This window comes from Eurosta solidaginis, chromosome 5 (assembly GCF_040869045.1).
Source record: "Eurosta solidaginis isolate ZX-2024a chromosome 5, ASM4086904v1, whole genome shotgun sequence".
Lineage (NCBI taxonomy): Eukaryota > Metazoa > Arthropoda > Insecta > Diptera > Tephritidae > Eurosta > Eurosta solidaginis.
In genome coordinates, this window is record NC_090323.1 from 88,828,632 (window position 1) to 88,852,815 (window position 24,184).

General features: G+C 39.4%; 1 protein-coding gene across 2 annotated transcripts in view; it reads right to left on the minus strand.

The window, feature by feature from the left end:
• LOC137233596 (IQ and AAA domain-containing protein 1-like) overlaps positions 1-21,084 on the minus strand; it is a 535,768-nt gene extending 514,684 nt beyond the window's left edge. For both annotated transcript variants that reach the window (XM_067756723.1, XM_067756721.1), the window contains exon 1: positions 20,322-21,084. In XM_067756723.1, coding sequence (XP_067612824.1) covers positions 20,322-21,054 — 733 coding nt within the window. In that variant the 5' untranslated portion in view covers positions 21,055-21,084. The remainder of the gene's footprint in view (positions 1-20,321) is intronic.
• Positions 21,085-24,184: the final 3,100 nt, after the last annotated feature.

Below are 24,184 nucleotides of genomic sequence, written 5' to 3' on the forward strand. Positions count from 1 at the left end.
GCCGCCACTTTCGAACACGATTAAGGTGCCTTCAAGTCGGGAGCAATATCTTCAGATATTCCTATTCAAGGAGGAAGTGCTCAAAAACAATACAATCGGCAGACAACTACGTCCACTTTTTTTTTGTAAAAAAAAACAAACATATACAAATAAGATATCTCTGTAACGAAAGCTGCAATCTTAAAAATTAAGGTGAACATCTTCGTAATGATGATTTAATTACGTATTTTACAAATTTGAAAACCTGGCGTGGCAACGGCTTATTGGGCTATGTATACTATTGCACTTATTCTGACGTCCATGACACAATGTCCCTTAAAAAAATTTTAAAAATCAACATAAGGCTTGGTCAGTGATATCATATGTAGGAAGTGCGGGTTGGAGGAGGAAACAATTGAGCACGTTCTGTGCTCGTGCCCTGCACTTGCCAGGCTAGGACCCCAGCTATTAGGAGTGATACAGCTGTCAGATCTAGAAGCAGCAAGTGGCTTAAGTCCTAGGAAGCTTCTAGTATTTGCCAAGTGGACGGAGTTATTTTATAACATAGATCTGGTTTTTATAGGGTTTTTTTTTGTTGGTGGTCGGGCATTTCGAGCGTGTGAGATTGTATCTCTTAACTTCAGGCGCCTTTTGGCGCTACAACAAACGAGAACTTTGTCTGGCTATCAGACCAGCTTTGGTGCTAATAGATGAAGAAGGAACGCAGGTGCGCTTAAACGTGGCGTGAATCGCTCTTGGTTGTGAACAGAAAGGAGCCATACATGTTTTAAAGAAAGCGCGTCGACAACAAGTATTAGGGGTTAGCCTAAAACATCGCGTTTTGCATGTGACATATATGTGCCCGTTTTATAAATATGTATTTCTTCGGTAGATGGGGCAGTGCTATTCTCTAGGATTGAACGAAGAACAGTCTCTCCACAAGGAGTTGCTCATTGGATGACAAATTTTGAACAATCCGCGAGAAATTGAGCCATGCTACATTGAAATGCCATGCTTTGGTCCCGGAAAAAGCCCGAATGACTCCAGTACATATACCAAGCTACCGGTGGAGGTGTAGATTTTGTACGTACGTATTTGTCTTTTTTTTCAAGTAGAAGCATGCGTATATATATGGGTCGGGGTTAAAACAACATAAAAACAAGAAATACCTACTCGTAGATGAAGGCTATTACGATCAATACATCGTACAATTTGTATGTAAATTTGTATGTCCCTTTGAAAATCAAATAGTTCTGCTGAAATAGTCAAAAAAAATTTACGTTTACTTATTTTCAGCAAGTAATTCAAAACCAGAATTGGGGCTGTGAAAAAACTGAAATATGTTTACTTAAAAATAATTCATCATGAAATACTTATAGCTTCAAAGCACAGTAAAATATTCAAGTTTTTTTTCTGCTGACGACGACAGCCCGCATCTATTCAAGTAAAATCTGAAGTAAAATTGTTTGCTTTGCTTTTTTCTGTTGCTGAAATATTTTCCAAATTTAAATTCAAGCAATTTTGTAATACTGAAAATTAGTTCAGCATTTTCAAACACTGAATAGGGGTAATAATTTTAATTATTCAATATAGAAAGTTCGGCTATCAAAGAGTGGCTTTACTTGCTTTTTTCGCTGCAAAATTTTTATAGTAATATCAAAATTTAACTGTCTTGCCAAAACGGATTCACTACAAAGCGTGGCAAGTCCTGAAACTCGCTCTTGAGATGAACACCATCTATGAAAGTGATTCTTGAAAGGACGCTGAAGGAACGTTCTGCACAAGCTACAGTGATGTTTGTTTTTATTTTTGAATTTTTGCGTGCACATTCTTTCCGTTCAATTAATATTCATACTTTTCCTATTGTATCAATTCTCGGTTTTCTGTAGCATTTATATGTATTTATACCTCTTCATATTTAAATTTATTAAGAATGTCGTGTTTATATCCTAACTGCTTAGTAAAAAGTGAATCACATCCCTTCGTGAAATGCTGGCTTTGCGATGGGCTTGCCCATATGAAGTGCGCCGGTTTATCAGCACGAGTGGTTGACGCACTTAAGGATAGCGATAAGGGAGTACGTTGGGCTTGTTTGAAATATGGGCCTACCCAAATTGATCTTTTCAAGGTCCTCAAACAGGCCCGAGATGGATGTTCTGAAATAGGCAGAGAGATTTCCGCTTTATCCGAGAAATTTAAGCATTATGAAAGCTTATTTAAGTCGGATAATGATCGTAGGTCTATCGATGTTTCCCTTCCAGCTCCGACTGTGGATGCTGATCCCAAAGTTCCTTCACCTCCAGATGTTCCACCTCCAACTATTGAATTGATAAATCTATCCTCTCCGAGTCCCTTAGCAGTTCAACCATCGACATCGAAGGCTCATTCAGCTGTATCTACCGTACCCTCCACAAAAAGGAACCAGGTTCCCCAAAACCCCTCTGCGGAATCTGAACCGCCGGCTAGTAGATTGATTACTGTCGCGATTAAAAAGTCGATTTTCGTGTCCAGATTCGAGAGAGACACTACAGAAGAGGACCTGAAGTCGTACATCATAAATAAACTTAAATCTGAAAATGTGATTATTCGTAAATTTAATTTTAATTATCCTAGGGACATTTCGTCATTTAGGATTGATGTATCAGCGCAACATTTTGAAACAGTTTTGAATAATTCATTTTGGCCACCCCGAGCCTTTGTGCGTGAATTCGAGCATAGATGCAACTTTAATATTCGTAATCTTGCTACCTCATAACAATAATGCTGCAAAAAACTAAACATTAAATCTGTCCTTAATATATTTTATCAAAATGTAAGAGGCCTAAACACGAAACTAACTGTTCTTCGAAAGATTTATGGACCTCTACGCGTTGGCGATGGCGAGTACCGAAGAAGATTTAATGATGAGCTGTACGAGCTATACGCAAACATCAACATAGTCCAGCAAATTAAAACGCAGCGGCTGCGCTGGCTAGGCCATGTTATGCGAATGAAAGATGATGCTCCGGCCAAGAAAGTGTTTCTATCGGAACCCGCCTATGGAAGCAGAGGTAGAGGGCGGCCCCCACTCCGTTGGTGTGACCAATTGGCGCCGGTTGGCGAAGCGAAGGAGCGACTGGCGCGCCTTGTTGGACGGCCATAACCGTTTAGACGGTTAAGCGCCAATTAAGTAAGTAAGTAATACTTGAGACCAATTAACTGTAATTACAATATCATCGCTTTTACTGAAACTTGGTTAAAGCCTCATATTTTTAATTCCGAGATTCTTTGCAATGATTACCAAATATATAGAAATGACCGCTTGAACAGAGTTGGAGGTGGAGTTTTGCTCGCGGTACATTCTTCTAAACCTTCTACTGAGGTAAATTTACCTGTTATTGAAGCTACGGAATTTAGGTGCATTAGAACCCAGCTGGGAATAGGTTTTACCTATATTGCCATTTGCTATATCCCACCATCTTCAGATCCCTCGGTGTATATGAACCATATTTCGTTACTGAAAGATATCAGTTCAATGTTGAAGCCTATTGACTCGATAATTGTCTTGGGTGACATTAATCTCCCGCACGTATCATGGACCACATCCCACCATGTTATTGTACCGGTTTCTTCAAAATTGTCCAGCATGGACTTTTTAGCTGAAATAACTGAACTTTGCCTAAGAGAGATAAATAAAGTTCCAAACATGTTCAGGAGGGTACTTCATCTGATATTTGTTAATGATACATCAAAATCCATTCTTAGGAGGGGTGAACCTCTTACTGTACCTGAGGACCCTTACCATCCTTCGCCGGAAATAGTTTACGAATTGGAAGAAAGTTCTCGAAGTTGCACTACCACAGAAATCGACTCTAGCTTAAGATTCGAATCCGCGAAGGCTATTTTTAATAAACTCAACCAAATTTCATCTACAATAGTTTGGCCCAAATACGGTGCAGATATTGACAAAAACGCGTCTGACTTCAATGCCATCATTCACGCTATTCTGGAAAGACATGTACCTAAGCGTAAAGGTATTTCAACTGAACTAGTCCAAATATGTTACACCAAAGAACTGAAATCTTTAAAAAACAAAACATCGCGTTCCTTCAAGCTGTACAAGAATACGGGTTCACACTCGCTTCCCAAGGCAGTCGGTTCTATGTACCGGAGCGACTCGGGATTTTTCCCGACCAAGGACTGTCATTTCAGTGTGATCCCATTTAATTTGTTTCGTCCCTCCCACAAATTGTCATCCTCCCAGCAGCTCCTTGCAGCAGGACTGCTACATATTCTCTTACTCCGGGAAGGTATCGAACCCAATCCGGGTCCGTCTCCTGACCCCGGTCCTGAGAAATGGTTTTGCTGCATTTGCCAGAAAAGAATCTTTTTAGGACGGCCATACTCTGTTCAGTGTGTCTCGTGCAAGGGATGGTTGCATCGGACAGGTTGTTCTGGGCTTGATCCCAAAACCCGACGTCCACGTAACTTTTATAAATATTTTGTGGCTCCTTGCTGTTCACGCCCAATGGCGTCCCGCAGTCTACGCCTAAGCACCCCCCACTACCTTCCAGCAGCCCCGCTGCTCAGCAAGCCACAACAAGTACCCGCTGCTGCTCGCGCCCCACGGCGCCAACAACTCAAACAGCTGATACCACTCATAACTACTACCTTCGTAGTAGAGCTGGTAGCAATGCTGAGCATCAGCCCCTGCCCCCGTCTTCTTCTCCTCCCCTCTTTTCTGGCAGCAATCGTGCAGGTTAGGTAAACAGACTCTTACTCCCTGCCTCCGTTTGCACCGTCTGCCAGCACAGAATATATAGGTTTGCGACATCCGCTCAATGCAGCTCCTGCCTTGGGTGGTGCCACTTTCCTAGATGTTCTGGTCTCCGCGACGGCAACCCCTCGACGGGTTTCATCGCGCCATGTTGCCAGGTCGCAAACCCAAATCATCCGGGTACCCCAATGCTTGCCCAAGGGCGCCCAGTCCCAAGGCCACAACAGCAATTGCGTCCTGGCCTTCCACAACCTAGGCGTAGTCACCCGTCACTTACCCCTAGAGTGGCGGCGTCACCCCTCATGCACTTCAGAATTCTGCAGTTCAACTGTAATGGACTAACTGGGAAGATTACGGAGATAGTCGATTTCATGAAGCGGCACAACATCCGCATTGCTGCGATTCAAGAGACTAAACTCACAGCAAGATCTGCATTGCAGACCTGCTCTGGTTATAATGTCCACAGGAAAGACCGCGAGAGCGGAAATGGAGGCGGCCTCGCGTTTATTATACACCACTCTGTGCAATATCATATATTTGATCCTGGCATCGACCGCAGGGATAATGTCTTAGAACGTCAAGGCCTATCTGTCCGGTCAGGCGATGCAAATCTAGAAATCATCAACATCTACATCCCTCCTGTCACCTGTTGCCCCAGTGGATACCGCCCTAATATCGAGGCCTTACTCACTGGCAACAATCGCATTATCTTAGGCGATTTCAATGCCCATCACGACCTATGGCATTCAAACTTGCGGGCGGACAGTACGGGTGAGATGTTGGCGGATCAAATAGACGAAACGACGTTCTGCACAATAAACGGAGACGCCCCCACACGTATGGTAGGAAGCTGTCATAGCTCGCCAGATATCTCAATCGTGAGCGTAGAACTCGTAAACTGCGTCAACTGGCGGCCGATGGTAACATTGGCATCCGACCACCTGCCCATACTTATTTCGTTCGAGCGTACCGCCGACTTCATCGTCACCGAAAAACGCACTTTCATAAACTTCAAAAAAGGAAAGTGGGAAGAATATAAATCTGCAACAGACATCAGCTTTGCTGCCCTCCCTATCCCGACTGATGCCCGCCAAGGGGAGCGTGCCTTTCGTAAGGTCATTGAATCCGCCTCGGCACATTTCATTCCCGCCGGGAGAATTCCCGAAATCCGGCCCCACTTCCCGGCGGAGGCCGCGAGCTTAGCGAGGGAACGCGACCTTATAAGACAGCTTGATCCAAGCGACCCCCAAATAAGGGATATAAACCAACGCATCAGATTGCTTGTGGACGAACACAAGCGGGCGAAATGGGAAGAGCACCTAAGAGGTTGTAACCTCTCTACCGGTGTAGGTAAACTTTGGTCCACCGTAAAGTCCCTATCGAATCCGACTAAGCACAAAGACAAAGTTTCCATCGCCTTTGGCGATAAGGTGCTGTCGGATGCGAAAAAATGCGCGAGCGCTTTCTGCCGACAATATATAATGCATCCTACGGTCGACAAAGATAGACGGAGAGCCAATAGACACGCACATAAACACAAACTCAGCGCGTCACCAATTACCATCACCGCTAGAGAGGTTGAGGATGCCATTGGTCGCGCTAAACTATCCAAAGCAGTGGGCCCAGACGGCATAGCCATGCCGATGCTTAAAAACCTAGGGAAAGAGGGTTTCAAATATTTAGCGCATGGCTTCAACCTGTCTCTTTCCACCTTTGTCATACCCGAGAAATGGAAAATGGTCAAGGTGGTCACGCTACTAAAGCCTGGGAAACCAGCTAACGTAGGTGAGTCATATCGTCCGATATCTCTCCTATCGTCAGTGGCAAAGACGCTTGAAGCCATTTTGCTCCCTTATTTCCAAGCACATTTGCAGCTAGCCCCTCATCAGCATGGCTTCAGAAAACTCCATAGCACTACCTCCGCGCTAAATGTCATTAGCACCCAGATAAATTGCGGTTTGAATCAATATCCCCACCATAGAACAGTACTCGTAGCGTTAGACCTATCAAAAGCTTTTGATACGGTCAACCATGGCTCGTTACTGCAAGACGTGGAAGGGTCTACCCTTCCCCCATGTCTTAAAAGGTGGACCGCAAATTATCTGGGTGGTCGGCAGGCATCGGTGCAATTCAGAAACGAAACATCAAAACAAAGGAGAATTAAACAAGGGGTGCCACAGGGTGGTGTCCTATCCCCGCTTTTGTTTAATTTCTACATATCTAAGCTACCTTCACCACCGGAAGGAGTCACAATCGTTTCGTACGCCGATGACTGCACAATAATGGCCACAGGCCCAGGCCCAGAGATCGATGAGCTGTGCAATAAAATAAACGGCTATCTCCCTGATCTCTCCAGATTTTTCGCCTCGCGAAACCTGGCATTGTCACCGACTAAATCTTCCGCGACCTTATTTACAACCTGGACGCCCCAAATGTCGACCATATTGAACATCCACGTCGATGGCACTACGCTACCGACTGTCCTACACCCCAAAATCTTGGGTGTGACGTTTGATCAGGATCAATTGTTCCAAGAATTCAGAGCCGTAATAAAATCCTCAAATCCCTTGCTGGCAGTACCTGGGGAAAAGATAAAGAAACGCTCTTGACCACATACAAAGCAATTAGCCAGCCGATTACGTGCTACGCGTCACCCATATGGTCGCCAAGCCTAAAAACCACCCACTGGAAGAAACTACAGGCCTGCGAAAATACAGCTCTCAGAATCGCTACGGGCTGTCTTCTTATGTCCCCAGAACACCATCTGCATAATGAGGCGACAATACTCCCCATCAGGGAGAGAAATGAGATGCTGACCAAACAGTTTCTGTTGAATACCCAGAAACCTGGGCATCCCAACAGACATCTGATTGACGAACCAGCACCGCCTAGGGGCCTAAGGAGTCATCTCCGTAAGCATTTTGAGGAAATACGGCACCTGAGAACCCAGCCGTATGAAGCGGAAAAACACAAGCAGGTCCTTGGTGAACTCCATAGACTGGCGTCGGACCTTTATGTCGGGAATTGCCCGGTGAATCCAGTACTTGAAGAAAAATATCCAGAACTCGCAGAAGAGGAACGCATACTCCCCAGGGAAACGCGTGTCATTCTTGCTCAACTTCGTTCTGGATACTGTAACAGGTTAAACTCTTACCTATCCAGAATCAACCCCGACATACAAAATGTATGCCCTGCTTGCAATGTGTCCCCACATGACACCAACCATCTCTTTAATTGTAATGTGGAACCAACGCCTCTAACACTCCTTTCCTTATGGTCCACCCCTGTTGAAACGGCAAGTTTCCTTGGACTCCCATTAGAGGATATTGATGACAATTTGTGATCGGTCGCGGCTATTAGGTGGGGCGAGCATTGTTACAACAACAACAACAACAACGGGTTCACACTCCGACTACTTGAAGTACTCTATATTGCGTCATAAATATTTTGAATTAAATAAAAAGTGTTACAATACCTATCTCTGTGCGATAAAAAAGAAAATAACTTGCAATCCGAAAGCTTTCTATGATTTCGTGAACTGTAAACGTAGGGTTAAAAGCCTTCCTTATGGTATGAAATACCGTGATGATTTCTCTAGCGACGATCAAGATATTGCTAACTTATTTGCACAATTTTTCAAATCTAACTATTCCGCTGAATTAATTTCTTTTCTAGTGAATACCCGTATCAACTTAACTCACTTAACGCAATTAATATTCCATCAATATCTCCAGAAGAGTTTCTTACATATTTAACTTCTTTGAAGGAATCTTATAAATACGGCCCTGACCTAATTCCCACATGTTTTCACAAAAAATGCGCGGAACACATTTATCAGCCCCTAAATGACTTATTCAATATGTCCCTAAAACCTGGAGTTTTTCCTGCTGCTTGGAAGGAATCTTTTCTTATACCCCTTCATAAAAATGACAGTAGGTCATGTGTAGGAAATTATCGAGGAATTGCAAAATTGTCTGCCATCCCAAAGGTATTTGAAGCCATTGTTACCAATCAGCTAACATTTTCCAATTCTGCATTGATTTCAGACTCTCAACATGGATTCTGTAAAGGCAAATCTACCATTACCAACCTTTTGAATTCACAACTCATGTTTCTAATGGATTTAGAGAAAATCTTCTTCTGTTATTTACACTGATTTCAGTAAAGCATTTAACAAAGTTTCCCATTCATTGCTTATCCACAAGCTGGATGGACTTGGCTTCCAACCTGGTCTCACTCAGTGGATATCTTCGTATCTCTGCGGTGGAACGCAACAAGTAATTTTTAAAAATACTCTTTCAGATGTCATTAATGTTCCTTCTGGCGTCCCACAGGGCAGTCATCTCGGTCCAATTCTGTTCTTGCTATTTATTAATGATATCTGTACCATAATAAAATATTCCAAAATTTTAATGTATGCTGATGATATGAAACTTTTTAGGTCCTATGCGTCTACTGAAGAACGTCCCTTGCTTCAAGGGGATTTAAATTGCTTAGTTGCTTGGTGCAACGCGAATTCAATGCCGCTGAACATCAATAAATGTAAGTTCATGTGCCTCTCTCGGAGATCTTTTCCAGCAGCCTCTTACGTAATTCATAATTTTTGTCTTGTATCAGTAAATTATTTTGTTGACTTGGGAGTCACGATGAATGCTAAACTTAGTTTCAACCTTCATATTATAACTACTGCCAATAAAGCTAGAGGTGTTCTATCATTCGTGAAGAGATGGCCTAAAAAATTTAGTAACCCTTATGTAACCAAAGCCCTTTTTACCATATTAGTTAGACCGATACTAGAATACGGATCATTAGTCTGGAATCCGCGATATCAAGTTCATGCAGATAGGCTTGAATCAATACAGAAGCAATTTTTACTTTTTTCATTAAGGAATTTTCATTGGGACTCTGCATATAATCTTCCACCTTATACTAGTCGGTTAAAGCTCATCAATCTTCCAACTCTCGCTAGTCGTAGAGAAATGCTAGGCGTATTATTTATGGCTAAACTACTGAGTGGACTAATTTCTAGCCACTTTCTTTTGAACGAAGTAAACTTCAATGTCCCATCACGAGCGTCAAGACATTACAAACCTCTTCTTTTAAGGCAGTGCAGAACTAATTTCGAATTAAATGAACCTTTCCGGTGTTTGTGTCATGATTTTAACTCTCATTCGAATTCATTTGATATAACGGATTCACTTTCCACTGTCCTATCCTATCTTTACTCGTAACGAAGTAAAAATAAAAAAACATAAAAAAAACAAAAATCTTTATATGCTATATCGTTAACTTATTTAACAATTTACTATATGTATAATTTTCAACTGTTATGTATATAATACTCAGCTGATGATTTTTATTCTGTAGCTGAGCAGTTTTAGATCTCGACGCTTAACAAACCTCCGCCTATGAACAACTCGGCAAAAACAAAACAAATCCGTGCGTAATGCGGATGCGCCCCTCGTGTCGGTTGGGCGGGCTTTGGAGGATATTAATCCGTTGGGTGTATTATTATTAAATTGCCACAAAAAGGAAAACGTCTGGCTCAAACTTCTCATAGCTGCAAATCGTTCAGTAATGCCAGTGATTACCGAATCAACGATCACCAGGAATGTATTGTTCTTAAATTCAGATTCTGGATCATCCGTAATCATCTCATAACTATTAAGCAATCAAAATAAAGTGCGTGCGCAACTGCTCATAAATGTTGCTCTTATCTAAATATGTGCCTATTTTTGAAAAGGCCATATTATATTTTGCTGCAATTGCAGCGAAAATAAAATTTTGAATTTTTTGGTGTTTTTCTATTTTTCGTTAATTATTGAAAATAATTTATTTCTGATTGTTATTTGTTACATTGACAATAAAATCAGACGCTTCAAGCAAAATTTTCTAGGTTTTTGGCTCTATTATACCTATGACACTACTTTATTTTCGTGTATTTTTTGTTGTATTTTACCTTCAAGTTTTTGTCGCACTCCCTCCTAATACGGCTTCAGTACTGGTGTAAGTATGTAAACTATATTTGAAAAAACTAACGAAATACAAGGAAAATACAATCTAGTTTATTAAAAACAAACGAGCCAGTTTGTATTTCGATAGGTTTTTTTGACATTCGGCCGTTTTTTCTTTATTTTTTCTGACACATGAAAAGTTTTTTTTTAGTTTGAAAATTTGGTGCATAAAAACACAATTAAAATCAACTTTCTTATTAAAGAACCATTAGAGATTTAGGCATTCAATAAAGCAATAATGAGATAATTAAGAATTTGTATTTTCTATAGAAGATTGAGTTCAATAGGGGCTTTAATGTAGAAAATTTGACTAATTATTTCATTAACCCTCTGTGTGAAACTGGTATAAGACCACAACTACACGGCATTTGAAGCACGATTTAATTGAATCGCTTAACTGTAAGAGAGTATATTAAGATTAACAAGTAAGGAAGTCTAAGTTCGGGTGAGACCGAACATTGCATACCCAGCTGTACATATGAAATGCTGTTGTTGCTTGTTTTGTGTGCTTATTAGTGTTACAAGGCTGCGCATATACATATGGTTCTATTCTGAACTAATTTTCGCTTAAAAGAAGCAAAAAGGATACAGAGGCTAACACCAATGACCTTGAGCGGGTAATAATGCAGTTTCCCTCAGATATGGAGATTTCCCAACTGTTTATTTTAAAATAAAGATATAACAGAACAATAAACATCAACACACAAGTGTCATTGTACTAAAAAGCGTTATTACAAAAAAAGGGCAGGGTTATTAACGAAATTTTCCAACTTTTACTAGAAATATCTTATTACCTACATCTATAGCGATTTAACCGATTTAGGCCATTTTTACTGAAAATATTTCTTGTTAAAAGACCATACATGTGCACCAAATTTTTCGTCGAGTTATGGCTCCAGAAACGTTGGAAAATGCATTGTAAAGTAGGGGCAGTGCCACGCCCATTTTTCAATTTTTGAGTTTTTCCCCATTTCTTGTTATAATGGCACAAAATACGATTGGTAAAAACTATTTTTCGCTATGATTTAACTTATTATTTTTGCCTACGACCCTTTTTAAAGTCATTTATATAAAAGTGGGCGTGGTCGTTAACCAAGCTTATCCATTTTTACAAGAAATATAAATATGTGTACCCAATTTTGTTACGATATATAAACTTTTCTTCGAGTTATGGCCCCCGAAACATTGAAAATTGCTTAGACAAAAAAGGGGCCGTGACACACCCATTTTCAAAAATTTTATTTTCAATTTAATGTTATAATTCAATTTATAAAGAAAAATTCAATTGATACAAAGCTGTTTTTCGCTAAGATTTAAGTTATTATTTTCGTCTACGACCCTTTTAAAAATCTTTTATATAAAAGTGCGATCTTGTCCATTTTTTCTAAAAATATTTCCTGCAATGAGGAAAATTTGTTTACCCAATTTTATTATGATCCGTTAATTTTTCTTCGAGTTTTGGCTTCCGAAACAACGAAAATTGCTTAGTCCTAAAAGGGGCGGTGCCACGCCCATTTTTTTAAATGTGAAATTTTTCCTATTTATTGTTATAAATCCACTTGGGAAATGAAATACGATTGATATAAAGCTCCTTTTTGCAAAGATATTGCTTATTTTATTCGTCCACGACCCTTTTAAAAATCTTTTACATAAAAGTGGGCGTGTTCCTTCACCGATTTCGTTAATTTTTATTCAAAGCATTCCTTATAGTAAAGGCAACATCTCTGGCGAATTTTGTTACGATAGGTTTAACGATTTTTGATTTATGATTAATAATATTTGTAAAATTGATTTTATCACGGTGCCACGACGGTCTCACTCATCAAATTTCGACATTTTTGGTATATTATTCACTAAATAATCAAGTTTTTTGTGTTTTCCAAAATGTCATATATATAAAAAGTGGGCGTGGTTATCATCCGATTTCGGTCATTTTCAATACCAATCTATTCTGGGTCCAGGTAAGCTCGTGTACCAAATTTGGTGAATATATCTCTACATTTACTCAAGTTATCGTGTTAACGGACAGACGGACATGGCTCAATCAAATTTTTTTCGATACTGATGATTTTGATATATGGAAGTCTCGATTCCTTTATACCTGTACAACCAACCGTTATCCAATCAAAGTTATAATACCCTGTGTACAAGTACAGCTGGGTATAAAAAAAGGTGCATGCGAGCGATTATAAAACACGTGCGTATTGCCGCTAGTACAAAACTATTACTTATTGAATACATTTTTTAGTCAAGTTTTTTATAATTTTTCCCTACAAATTGGCGGCACAAGACTTTTCTCCAAGAAGCTTTACAAAGCAGAAATACACTCGGAATATTTGTCAAACCACTGCCGTGGGACGACACTACTTAGTAAAACTTTTTCCCAATTGAAAAAACTTTTTCAAAATTTTAGATACCGCGGCGTCAAAATTTATACCAACAATATAGTAAACTTTTTGCCTAATCCAATATCACATGAGCCTTATACGTAACTTTTCAATGCATAATAACATGTAATAAGAGTCAGATTGATTAGTGACTATGAATTAAAGGGTTCTAACTTCTTTGTTCATTAACTTGGGGAAATGGCTCAAAAGCAACAATGTCATGAATTTGGAAGTACCTTCGTCTGGTAAATTAAAAGGGATAACTTAAGGGGGTATTAGCTCGTCTAATCGTGTGAAAACGACTGCAACATAAGCTTTATCAGATTCAGATCTACTGAATCGAGCAAACAAAATGAAATAAATATGACAAAAATAAAACAGAAAAACTGATTTAGGCCGCACACATGCATACGCAGTCATAGCCTAGTTCGATCTCAGGGGGGAATAAAATTTCTTATAAAAAAAATACAGACATCTTTGACAGGATGAAACTCGCTATAGTTCAAGTCGAATACAGTACCAGGTGGTGTTATCCCATAAGCCGATTGCTTCTTCTTGATGTTTTCCATACCGGCGCTTTCGGAGCAATCCGGGGTAATTTTTCGGTATTACCTTTTGATAAAAGCAACATTTTTCTTTTCCGCCTTCGGATTGTCAGACGCGTATATTGACCTACCGACATGGTTGGACGTGCATTAGTAGTCGACCCCTATTGCAAATTATTAATAAACTGATTTTCCTTGAGCCGTTTATGGAATCTTTTGGATGGGCACCATTCCATACATTTAAAGTGTATTGACACAGATACGCAACTTAGAAGCGAGTCCCTGATGGGCTTTAAGACGTGCACCGTCAGCGAAAGCTTGGTTAAATGTGTTGGCTGCTTACCGATGAATGTTAAATTCAGGCACAAAAGAAGACAAATTTATGTAATTTGCCTTTGAGACGGCAGCCTTATGCAAAAAGTATGGCAAAATATACCAGATTGTTCCGCTGTAGATTCTGCAATCAATATCTACATTGAATATCGTCGTATTCCATTCTGCACCCTCAGGCGGATTAAGACAAGCGTGAAAACCAAGTTCAAAGACCCAAAACCGCTTTAACGAACAAATTTAAAAGCCCAACAACTGATCGAGCGTTGAAGCACGTCCCTGGTACCAACTTACCCAAATCCCAAAATGTCTGTGAAATATTTTGGCTTAGGGACGTTCTCAGCACCTGCGATTAACTTTTTCAAATAATCTGCCGCTTATCGTTAACAGAAGATGATGAAAACCCCTTAGGTCGAATAAGTAGTATTGGAGAAAGTTTTATGGAGTGCGTTTATATCGCACACCCAGATCAAAACAGCGATCAACTCAAAAAATCTCAGTGTTCAAAAAATGAGAAAAGCGTATTAATAAATCGAGTACACAGTTCGGTACATGGTATAAATATTGCAAGGTAAAACCGGTGAGAGCCAAAATAACGTTTAAAAAAATTTTAAAATTCTCACTGCTCTCACATTTTTATTTTTTTTTTTTATTTTGGTGTTGTTTTCATAACAAAAATATAACAAACTGTAATATATTTGGTAATTCTATACGACATCTTCACACTCTTAATACACGTCCAAAAATATCAAGAGGGATATCAAAAGACGCGTTTTGGAACCAGGATCGCAAATCCGAAAGCGGAGGTAAAACATTTTGGTCATGTCAAGAGATTTTCATGTGGTTGTTGTAATTTTGATAATTTTTTTGTACCCAAAAAAAAAATAGTGAACATAAGTGTGTTCCGCGGATATAGTTTTGGTCCCCAAACCGGTGTTGTACCCACTCAAGGTATTTTTTATAAGTGCGGCCAAAGGCCGCCAATGCAGAAAGATATTCTGCGCAAAAATACTATGGATCCCATCCTCGGTTTCGGAGCACTCCGGGGTAATTTTTAGGTTTTTTGTTAATATCTTTTGAACGATCTACAATTTTTATTTTCCGCCTTCGGATTATTGTTGTCGATGTCAATACGAGTCTTTTGACACCTCTCTCTGTATTTTTGGACGCGTATTACCAGTGTCATGATGTCGTATATAATTACCGTATATTTTTGCGTTCTAACATTAATACTATGATATTTTATCCAAACCCGAATTTTTTATTGGTGGAAATATCCAGAAAATAAGAAATCTCAACGGTCAACCGCATTCTAGAATTTTCAATTCAAGAATTGTATTGTGGTTTCCCGCAAAAGGAAGCATCAGGCCACGATCCTCCTCTGAGGAATTTTCTTCAACAAATTGTTTAGAAATGTATCAGCGTCTGCGCGACGAGAAGAAAAACCCGACTTACCGCCAAGGTTTACGGAAGAGATACATATCTACTAATAATAACAATTTGGTATGATATATATCTGAGGAGATTAAGGTCTAGCTTTTCATCTAATTCGAAGGCTACTTATCGCGTATTCGTTTTTCTACGAACTGGCTCACCTTAATACATGTTTTCTGCAGACCCAAAAATTTATTTGCTAATTCGGACGAACTTTTGGTGCCAGGGTAATGCCGATGGACAATCAATACCATTTACATAAATTTTCTTAAATATTTTTGATGGATAGGTCAACACACTAGCTCTACACCACGGCGGCAGATTTTTACCGTTCTGCCGGTAAATTCAGCCTTCACGAACTATAATACTACAACTGAACGATGATGTTTAGCTAATCTGCGAAGAGCTACAGCGTTTTTGTGGCGTGGGCAAGTTATGGGAAGATATCCACTAGGTTCGGAGAAGCAAGTGGGGGAAGACTTTGATTTCTCTTGGTGCCCCCTGTTGGTGTCAGTTATCGCGAAACAGGGTTAGCTGGGGTGACTTGTTACGCAACGACCAGCATCTCCTAAACGGTTAAGCGCCAATTAAAAAATGTATCTTCCAACCGCGAGGAAAAGGACCAAAACAAACCAAAGAATATCTTCAAGATCATTTTTTTCCGCAGTAGCGAGGACACTTGAGACTGGTGATCTCTTATAACGTGAAGTTTCAGCATATCTAAGGGTTAAAGACGTATCAGCCAAGTGAAGAAGGATGAATGTAGAAGAAGAAATTAGAAGAGGATAAGAAGTAAGGGTTTTTCTTTTGTCCCTTTGCAAAAATAGCACGTGTTGAGGCATTACATAAAAACCGATTTCAAAACTTTTCGAAATATTTTTTTACTTATTTCATAAGCACTTTATTTTTTTGGCATTAAAAAAAATGAAAAATGAAAAAGTCAAAAGTGTGTATGTAACATTGTTCAATTTTCTGTTCATTTTCAGTTGCAAAACAAAATTTTTTATAAAAAAGTTGAGTCACCCGCTTACATTGATCGATTTTTTTAAAAGGTCTTTGAGAGAAGGAAATGTCTTCAAAAGGGAAACAAAAAAAATAAAATTATTTTGGGAAAATTATTAAAGTTTCCGCTATTTATAGCAAACGTGCTTATAGCAAACAGCTCAGTGAGTCCTTAGCTTAAAGGTGCGCATATCAAGAACACCTACAATTTTATGTTGGTAAGCGTTGGTTGTTTACAAAATTAGGCACAATATCCTAAACCGAATACAAGAATAGGCCTGAAGTTAAAAGTTTCCTTCTATGAAGAAATATTTTCAAAAGAAATTTAAGCTTTTCGTGTGGTTGTTGTAATTTCGTTGTAAAAAAAAAAAAAATGTGTAGAAATGGGTTTTGCACGGATTTAAATAAAAAGGTGTTATACGTCAAAATACGACGGTTTCGGAGCGATCTGGGGTCATTTTAAATTTTTTTTTTTTTGGGGAATTTCTTGACAGAACCAAAACTTAACAGTTACAGAAAAAGTATATATGCATAACCATGGCGGAACGATAAAAGGTGGCAGCATAGGACAGCTGATTATAAACTTTTTTATTTGATTTGATACATCATCTTCCGGCGCAGTAAGATTTTGACATTTGTCCATCGAATTTACAAAAACAAAGTACATGGAATTTTTATTTATGTTCGTAGGTATGCCATCACCTGGCTAGGCCACTCTGACATAATCGGTTTAAGGACTAGCCGGGGAGATCTCATCGGCAGCTTCTGTACACCTCTAGGTGCGGCTGCAAGCGGGCGTCTGTCTTGAGCAAGCGGCTCGCTATATAAACGTGCAAGTAATATTTTCACCCCCGCTGAGCGGGCTGTGCGCTGGGCTTGGGACCCGCCACGTAAAACCATACTCCAATGAAACATACCAACAAGCCTCGGATAAATACACTCTCTATTGGTGACGACCATGGCAAACGTTTGAAGGACAATGAATTGAGGGCATGCACCTAGAACGTCCGCTCCCTGAATGGGATTGGTGCAGATGCCCGGCTGGTTGATGTCCTCGTCAAAGCAAAATCTGACATCACCGCCATCCAAGAAATGCGTTGGACGAAGCAAAGAAGAAAGAAAATCAAAAATTGTAACATTTATTGGAGTTGCCATACGAATAAGCGCAGTTTCGGCGTCGGATTCGTGGTGGGAGAGAGACTTTGTCGCCAAGTTCTGGCGTTCACGCCTGTGGACGAGCGTCTCGCCGCTATCCGAATAAAAGTAAAATTTTTTAATATATCATTCATCTGCGCCCATGCGTCGACAGAGCAGAAAGACGATGAGGTTAAAAACACTTTTTATGAACAATTAGAACGCACATACGAGCGCTGCCCCCATCATGATATAAAAGTCGTGCTTGGCGACTTTAACGCCAGGGTGGGCAAAGAAGGTGTTTTTGGCCCTACAGTCGGAAAGTTCAGCCTACACAACGCAACTTCTCCTAACGGACTGAGGCTGATTGACTTTGCAGGTGCTCGAAACATGGTCATATCCAGCGCGAGGTTCATACATAAAAAGATACATCAGGCTACATGGCAGTCTCCTGGTCGTAATACTCGTATTCAGATCGATCACGTTGTGATAAACGGACGGCATGCCTCCAGTGTTTTAGATGTGCGCACGATCCGAGGACCTAACATCGTTGCAGCCAAAATACGTACCCGCCTCAGCGCGGCTAAAACCAAGGAACAAAAAACACAAGGAAAGCTAGACGTCGAAAAGCTTCAATCACAACAGACTGCCAATGATTTCGCAACTCGACTCTCACACCTGCTCTCTGAGAGCACAACTCAGCCTGAAGGAATACAGGAGCAGTGGGAGCATATCTCTAAAGCACTTCGTACTGCCGCCGAGGAAAAAATTGGTTACCGGCGGCTACGAAAAAACAACTGGTACGATGAAGAATGCCGCGTTGCAATCGAAAGAAAAGACGCTGCCTACAAGGCTACGTTAAAAGCGAGCGCAACGAGAGGAGTGTGTGAACGCTATCGTGAGTTGAAAAGGGAAGCAAGACGCCTTTTCAGGAACAAAAAAACAGAAGCAGAAAGGCGTGAGTGCGAGGAGTTTGAGCTGCTAGCCACCAGGAATAACGCCCGAAAATTTTACCAAAAAATACGGCGACCGGAAGGTTTTAAGACCGGGGCAAACTCCTGTAGGAACGAAAACGGCGACATTGTAGCTGGAACACTTCTCTGCTCTCCTAAATGGAGACAACGATTTACTGCACAGAGATGACGAACCCGATCCCGCAATCAATGATGATGGAAGAAATGTCCCCCACCTGATTATGACGAAGTCAGAAAGGCGCATGCAGCAGCTTCTTCGCAAAATATGGGCGGACGAGAGCATGCCCGACGATTGGAATCTAAGTGTTCTTTGCCCAGTCCACAAGAAGGGGATACTGCAAAATGCACCAACTATCGTGGAATCAGCCTTCTTAATATCACATATAAGGTCCTTTCAAGTGTGTTGTGCTTAAGATTGAAGCCCACCGTGAACCGGCTGATTGGACCTTATCAGTGCTGCTTCAGATCTGGTAAATCTACCATCGACCAGATTTTCACAATGCGCCAAATCTTGGAAAAAACACTAGAAAAGAGAATCACCTCTTCGTCGACTTTAAAGCCGCCTTCGACAGCACGAAAAGGAGCTGCCTATATGCCGCTATGTCTGAATTTGGTTTCCCCGCAAAACTTATACGGCTGTGCAAAATGACGTTGAGCAACACCATCAGCTCAGTTCGAATTGGGAAGGACCTCTCCGAGCCGTTCGAAACTAAACGAGGTTTCAGACAGGGTGACCACTTATCGTGCGATTTCTTCAATTTGATGCTGGAGAAAATTATACTAGCTGCAGAACTTAACCGCACTGGAACAATATTCTATAAAAGCGTGCAATTACTGGCATATGCTGATGACATTGATATCATCGACCTAAGCACCGGCGCTGTTAGTTCTGCTTACTCCAAACTGGAAAAAGAAGCGGTAAAGATGGGTTTGATGGTGAATGAGGACAAAACGAAGTACCTGCTGTCATCGAGCAAAGAGTCAGCGCATACGCGTCTTGGCAACCACGCTACTGTTGGCAGCCATAATTTCGAAATAGTAAGACTTCGTTTATTTGGGAACCATCATCAACACTAGCAACATCAGCACTGAAATCCAGCGAAGAATCAATCTTGCCAATAAATGCTACTTTGGACTAGGTTGGCTATTGAAAAGTAAAGTCCTAACTCGGCGAACGAAAATCATACTCTACAACTCACTTATCGTACCCTTCCTGCTATATGGGGCAGAAGTATGGACCATGACAACAGCAGATGAAGCGGCTTTGGGAATGTTCGAGAGAAAAGTTCTTCGAAATATTTATGGACCTCTACCCGTTGGCGATGGCGAGTACCGAAGAATATTTAATGATGAGCTGTACGAGCTATACGCAGATATCAACATAGTCCAACGAATTAAGACGCAGCGGCTGCGCTGGCTAGGCCATGTTATGCGAATGAAAGATGATGCTCCGGCCAGGAAAGTGTTTCTATCGGAACCCGCCTATGGAGGCAGAGGTAGAGGGCGGCCCCACTCCGTTGGAAGGACCAGGTGGAAAACGATTTAAACTCCCTTGTTGTGACCAATAGGCGCCGGTTGGCGGAGCGAAGGAGCGACTGGCGTGCCTTGTTGGACGGCCATAACCGTTTAGACGGTTAAGCGCCAATTAAGTAAGTAAGTAAGGTAAGTTACCATGCTGACACCTTCTATCGTTCCGCCATGTGTATAACTAACGACTTAATAAATACATATCTATGTACTTATAATTATGAAAATAACTATTTTACCTTCTTCCGATTCTATTCCTAAATAATCAACCCCAAACAAGTATTGGCAATTTTCGCTTTCCTTTATAAAACTTGAGCTAAAAATAGTTCGCTTTACAGGTATGCTCATAGGCTGATCAGGTCTATGTTTAAAGATATATTGGACTTTTTTTCCCTGAATAGCTTTAAGATTTCTTTTGTCGTACTGCATAGCAGATTTATAAACTCGAGAGCTTCTGGCCCGTTCAAGAGCTTGTATTAGGGTAACAGTTTCACACAAAAACCCTTTTTCTTTACTATCAGTTAGCACTTTCTCATCTTCCGTCATAAATATTTTCCGTTCATAAATAATATTTTGTATTTCTGGCGGTCGACGATACAAGAACTGTGGCGAACGCCATATGAGTAAATCGTACGGATTTAGCTTACGGGAAGTTAAAGCCTTATCTACATACACATATTCACTAAGTTCCAAGTTCTTCAATTCGTTTTTTAATTCAATTAATCGTTGAGTAGCTGATTCTACTAATGTTCTTACGATTTCACGCTTCTGGACTTGAAATGTATATTTATAAACATAGCTTAAGTTGTTGACAAGTTCTGCGTAGAGAACATATAACTCCGCAAATATTTTGTACGTAACCAAAGGATTACTTATGGGTTTTTCCTTCTTTAATACATTTTGTCTTTTTATTATATCTTCGATATCCTTCTTTGTTCCAATCCAGAACTTATAATTAAAATCAAAAGACATTTTTAAAATAAAGTTACACAAATAATTTAAAAGCTTCCGAAATTTCTAGAACTAAATTATTAATAAAAAAAATTTACAATGGTACTAAAATACCGATTTTGGAAATCTCGAAATGACAGAAAAGCCTTGGCACTCCTTGACATACATCGCAGCTTCGAAGATGATAAAAACATCTACCAGGTATAACCGTTTCTGACATTATGACGTTTTTCCGCAATCAAAAAAATTTAAAATCTCTCAATTGCATACACACATATTTATTTTTTTCTCAAACAAAAACCCATTTGCAGCTACCCAACACGGATACTGTAAAGGCAAATCTACCATTCCCAATCTACTTGGATACCCAACTCATGTTTTTAAGGGATTTAGAGAACATCTTCACACCGATGATATTTACATTGACTTCAGTAAAGCATTTGACAAAGTATCCCACTCTTTGCTTATCCACAAGCTGGATCGTCTTGGCTTCCAACGTGGTCTCACCCAGTGGATCTTTTCGTTTCTCTGCGGTCGAACGCAAAAATTAATTTTTAAAAATACTCTTTGAAATGTCATTGAGTTTCCCTCTGGCGACCCACAGGGCAGTCATCTCGGTCAAATTCTGTTCTTGCTATTTATTATTGATATCTGTACCACAATGAAATATTCCAAATTTTAATGTATGCTTATGATTTAAACTTGTCAGGTCTTATGCGTCTACTGAAGAACGCCCCTTGCTTTAAGCGGACTTAAACTGCCTATAGTTGCTTGGTGCAACGTAAATTAAATCCAGCTGAACCTCAATAAATGTTGATTCATATGCCTCTCTTCGAAATCGTTGGCAGCAGCCTCTTACGTAACTAATAACTCTTGTATCAGTAAATTATTTTGTTGACTTGGAAGTCACGATGGATGATGCTAAACTTAGTTTCAACTTTCATGTTAATACTACGGTCAATAAGGCTAGAGGTGTTCTATCATTCGTGAAACGGTGGCCTAAAGAATTTATTGACCCTTATATAACTAAAGCCCTTTTTACCACATTAGTTAGATCAATACTAGAATACGGATCAGTAGTCTGGAATCCGCGATATCAAGTTTATGCAGATAAACTAGTCAATACAGAAGCAATTTTTAATTTTCGCTTTAAGGAATTTTTATTGGGACTCTGCGTATAATCTTCCACCTTATATTAGTCGGTTGAAGCTTATCAACCTTCCAACTCTTGCGAGTCTAGGAGAAATGCTAGGCGTATTATTAATGGCTAAACTACTGAAGGGACTGATTTCTAGCCTTTTACTTTTGAACGAACTAAATAGCGTCAAGATATTACAAACCTTTTCCCTTGAGGAAGTGCAGAACTAATTTCGAATTAAGTGAACCTTTTCTGTGTTTGTGTCAAGGTTTTAACTCTCATTCGAGCTCATTTGATATAACGGATTAACTTTTTACTATAAAGAAAACTGTTATCTTAACTCTTAACAAAATAAACAAAAAAGTTTAAAGAAAAATAATCGTTACATACTAATAATGTTCACTTATTTAACAATAGCCGTGTTTTTTTACACGCGTATATGTTTATGTTTGCGCGTAAAAACCCGCTTATCCTCGCTTAGATAATGCTTAGGAGACCCATCCAGCGGCAGTGGTTAAATAACTAGCTACAGCACAGGGTGTACCGAAACGTGGAGACACAACGCTCTGATAGCCATAGTGTATAACATATAGCTGAATCAGTTGCGTTGAATTGTGGACACGCGTCATTTTAAGAGGTGATACATAGAATTAGTGTAGAGGTGAAACATAAACACATATTTCAGTAACATCTGGGTATAATGCGCATTGAGATTTAGTAGTACTAATTTTATGCGCATCAATTTCAGAGGTGTATTTAAAGTTTGACGCTTAGTAGTCCATATAAAGTTTAAGCGTAAACGTCTATAGATGTAAAAAAAAACAAAGCTAATGTAGTATATTTATAATTTCTAGCTGTTATGTATAATATTCAGCTGACGATTTTCAACGCGCTTATATTAGCTTCACTTGTATGTATGTTTGTTTGCAACTCTCTGGGCTATGTGCGCAAAGGAGAGTTACAAACAAATAAATATAGTTAAAAAAAAAAATAAAATACACGCTTTTATAGTATATGAAACTAAAAAGTGAAAAATAAATATAATTTAACAAAAACTGAAAAAGACGCTTTTAAATGATATCGAACTAAAAAGTTAAAAATAATTTTTAAAATAAATTTAAAACAATAATGAACGAAAAATACTAGTATTTTTACGAATAAAGTGTGGGCGCTTTGTGCCATATTTTTCATATACGAGCGCTCGACGCTTTTTAAAATGCTTATTTTAGCTTCACTTGTAGGTTTGTAACTCCTTAGGCTAGGCGCGCAAAGACATCCATCTAGCGGCAATTATTCAAAAAGGCAGTGATTAGTAACTCGCTACAAAACGAGTTGTGCTTAATAGCGGAGACAGGAACATCTCTTCTATGGCGTGTTGTTTAGTTTTTTTAACTATATTTATGTTATTCACAATAATAATACTATTTTTCGTTCATTATTGTTTTAAACTTATCTTTAACTTGAGATTTTTAAGAATTAATGAGGTTAATACCGGTAAATAATAATTGTTATTCAATTATTGTTTTTGGTTTTATTGGGAAAAACTGAAAAGAATGAAACATTTACTGGCATACTGCGTTGGTAACATTTCGAAAACCGCCAAGTCATCAACGTCAGACAATTTCGTAATGTTTTTATTTATTTCAACAGGTTTCACATTTTGTCTTTTTATTATGTTATATAATTAAAATCAAGACATTTTTAAAATAAAATTACACAAATAATTTGAAAGCTTCCGAATTTTTTAGTACTAAATTATTATTAAAAAAAATTTACAATGATGCAAAAAACAGATTTTGGAAATCCCGAAGTGAAGCTTTGGCACTCCTTGACATACATTGCAGCTTCGGCGATGATTAAAACATCTACCAGCTATAACCGTTTCTGACATTATTGACGTTTTTCGCAATCAAAAAAATTTAAAATCTCTCAACTGCACACACACATATTTATTTTTTTCTCAAACAAAAACCCATTTGCAGCTACCCAACACAGATTCTGTAAAGGCAAATC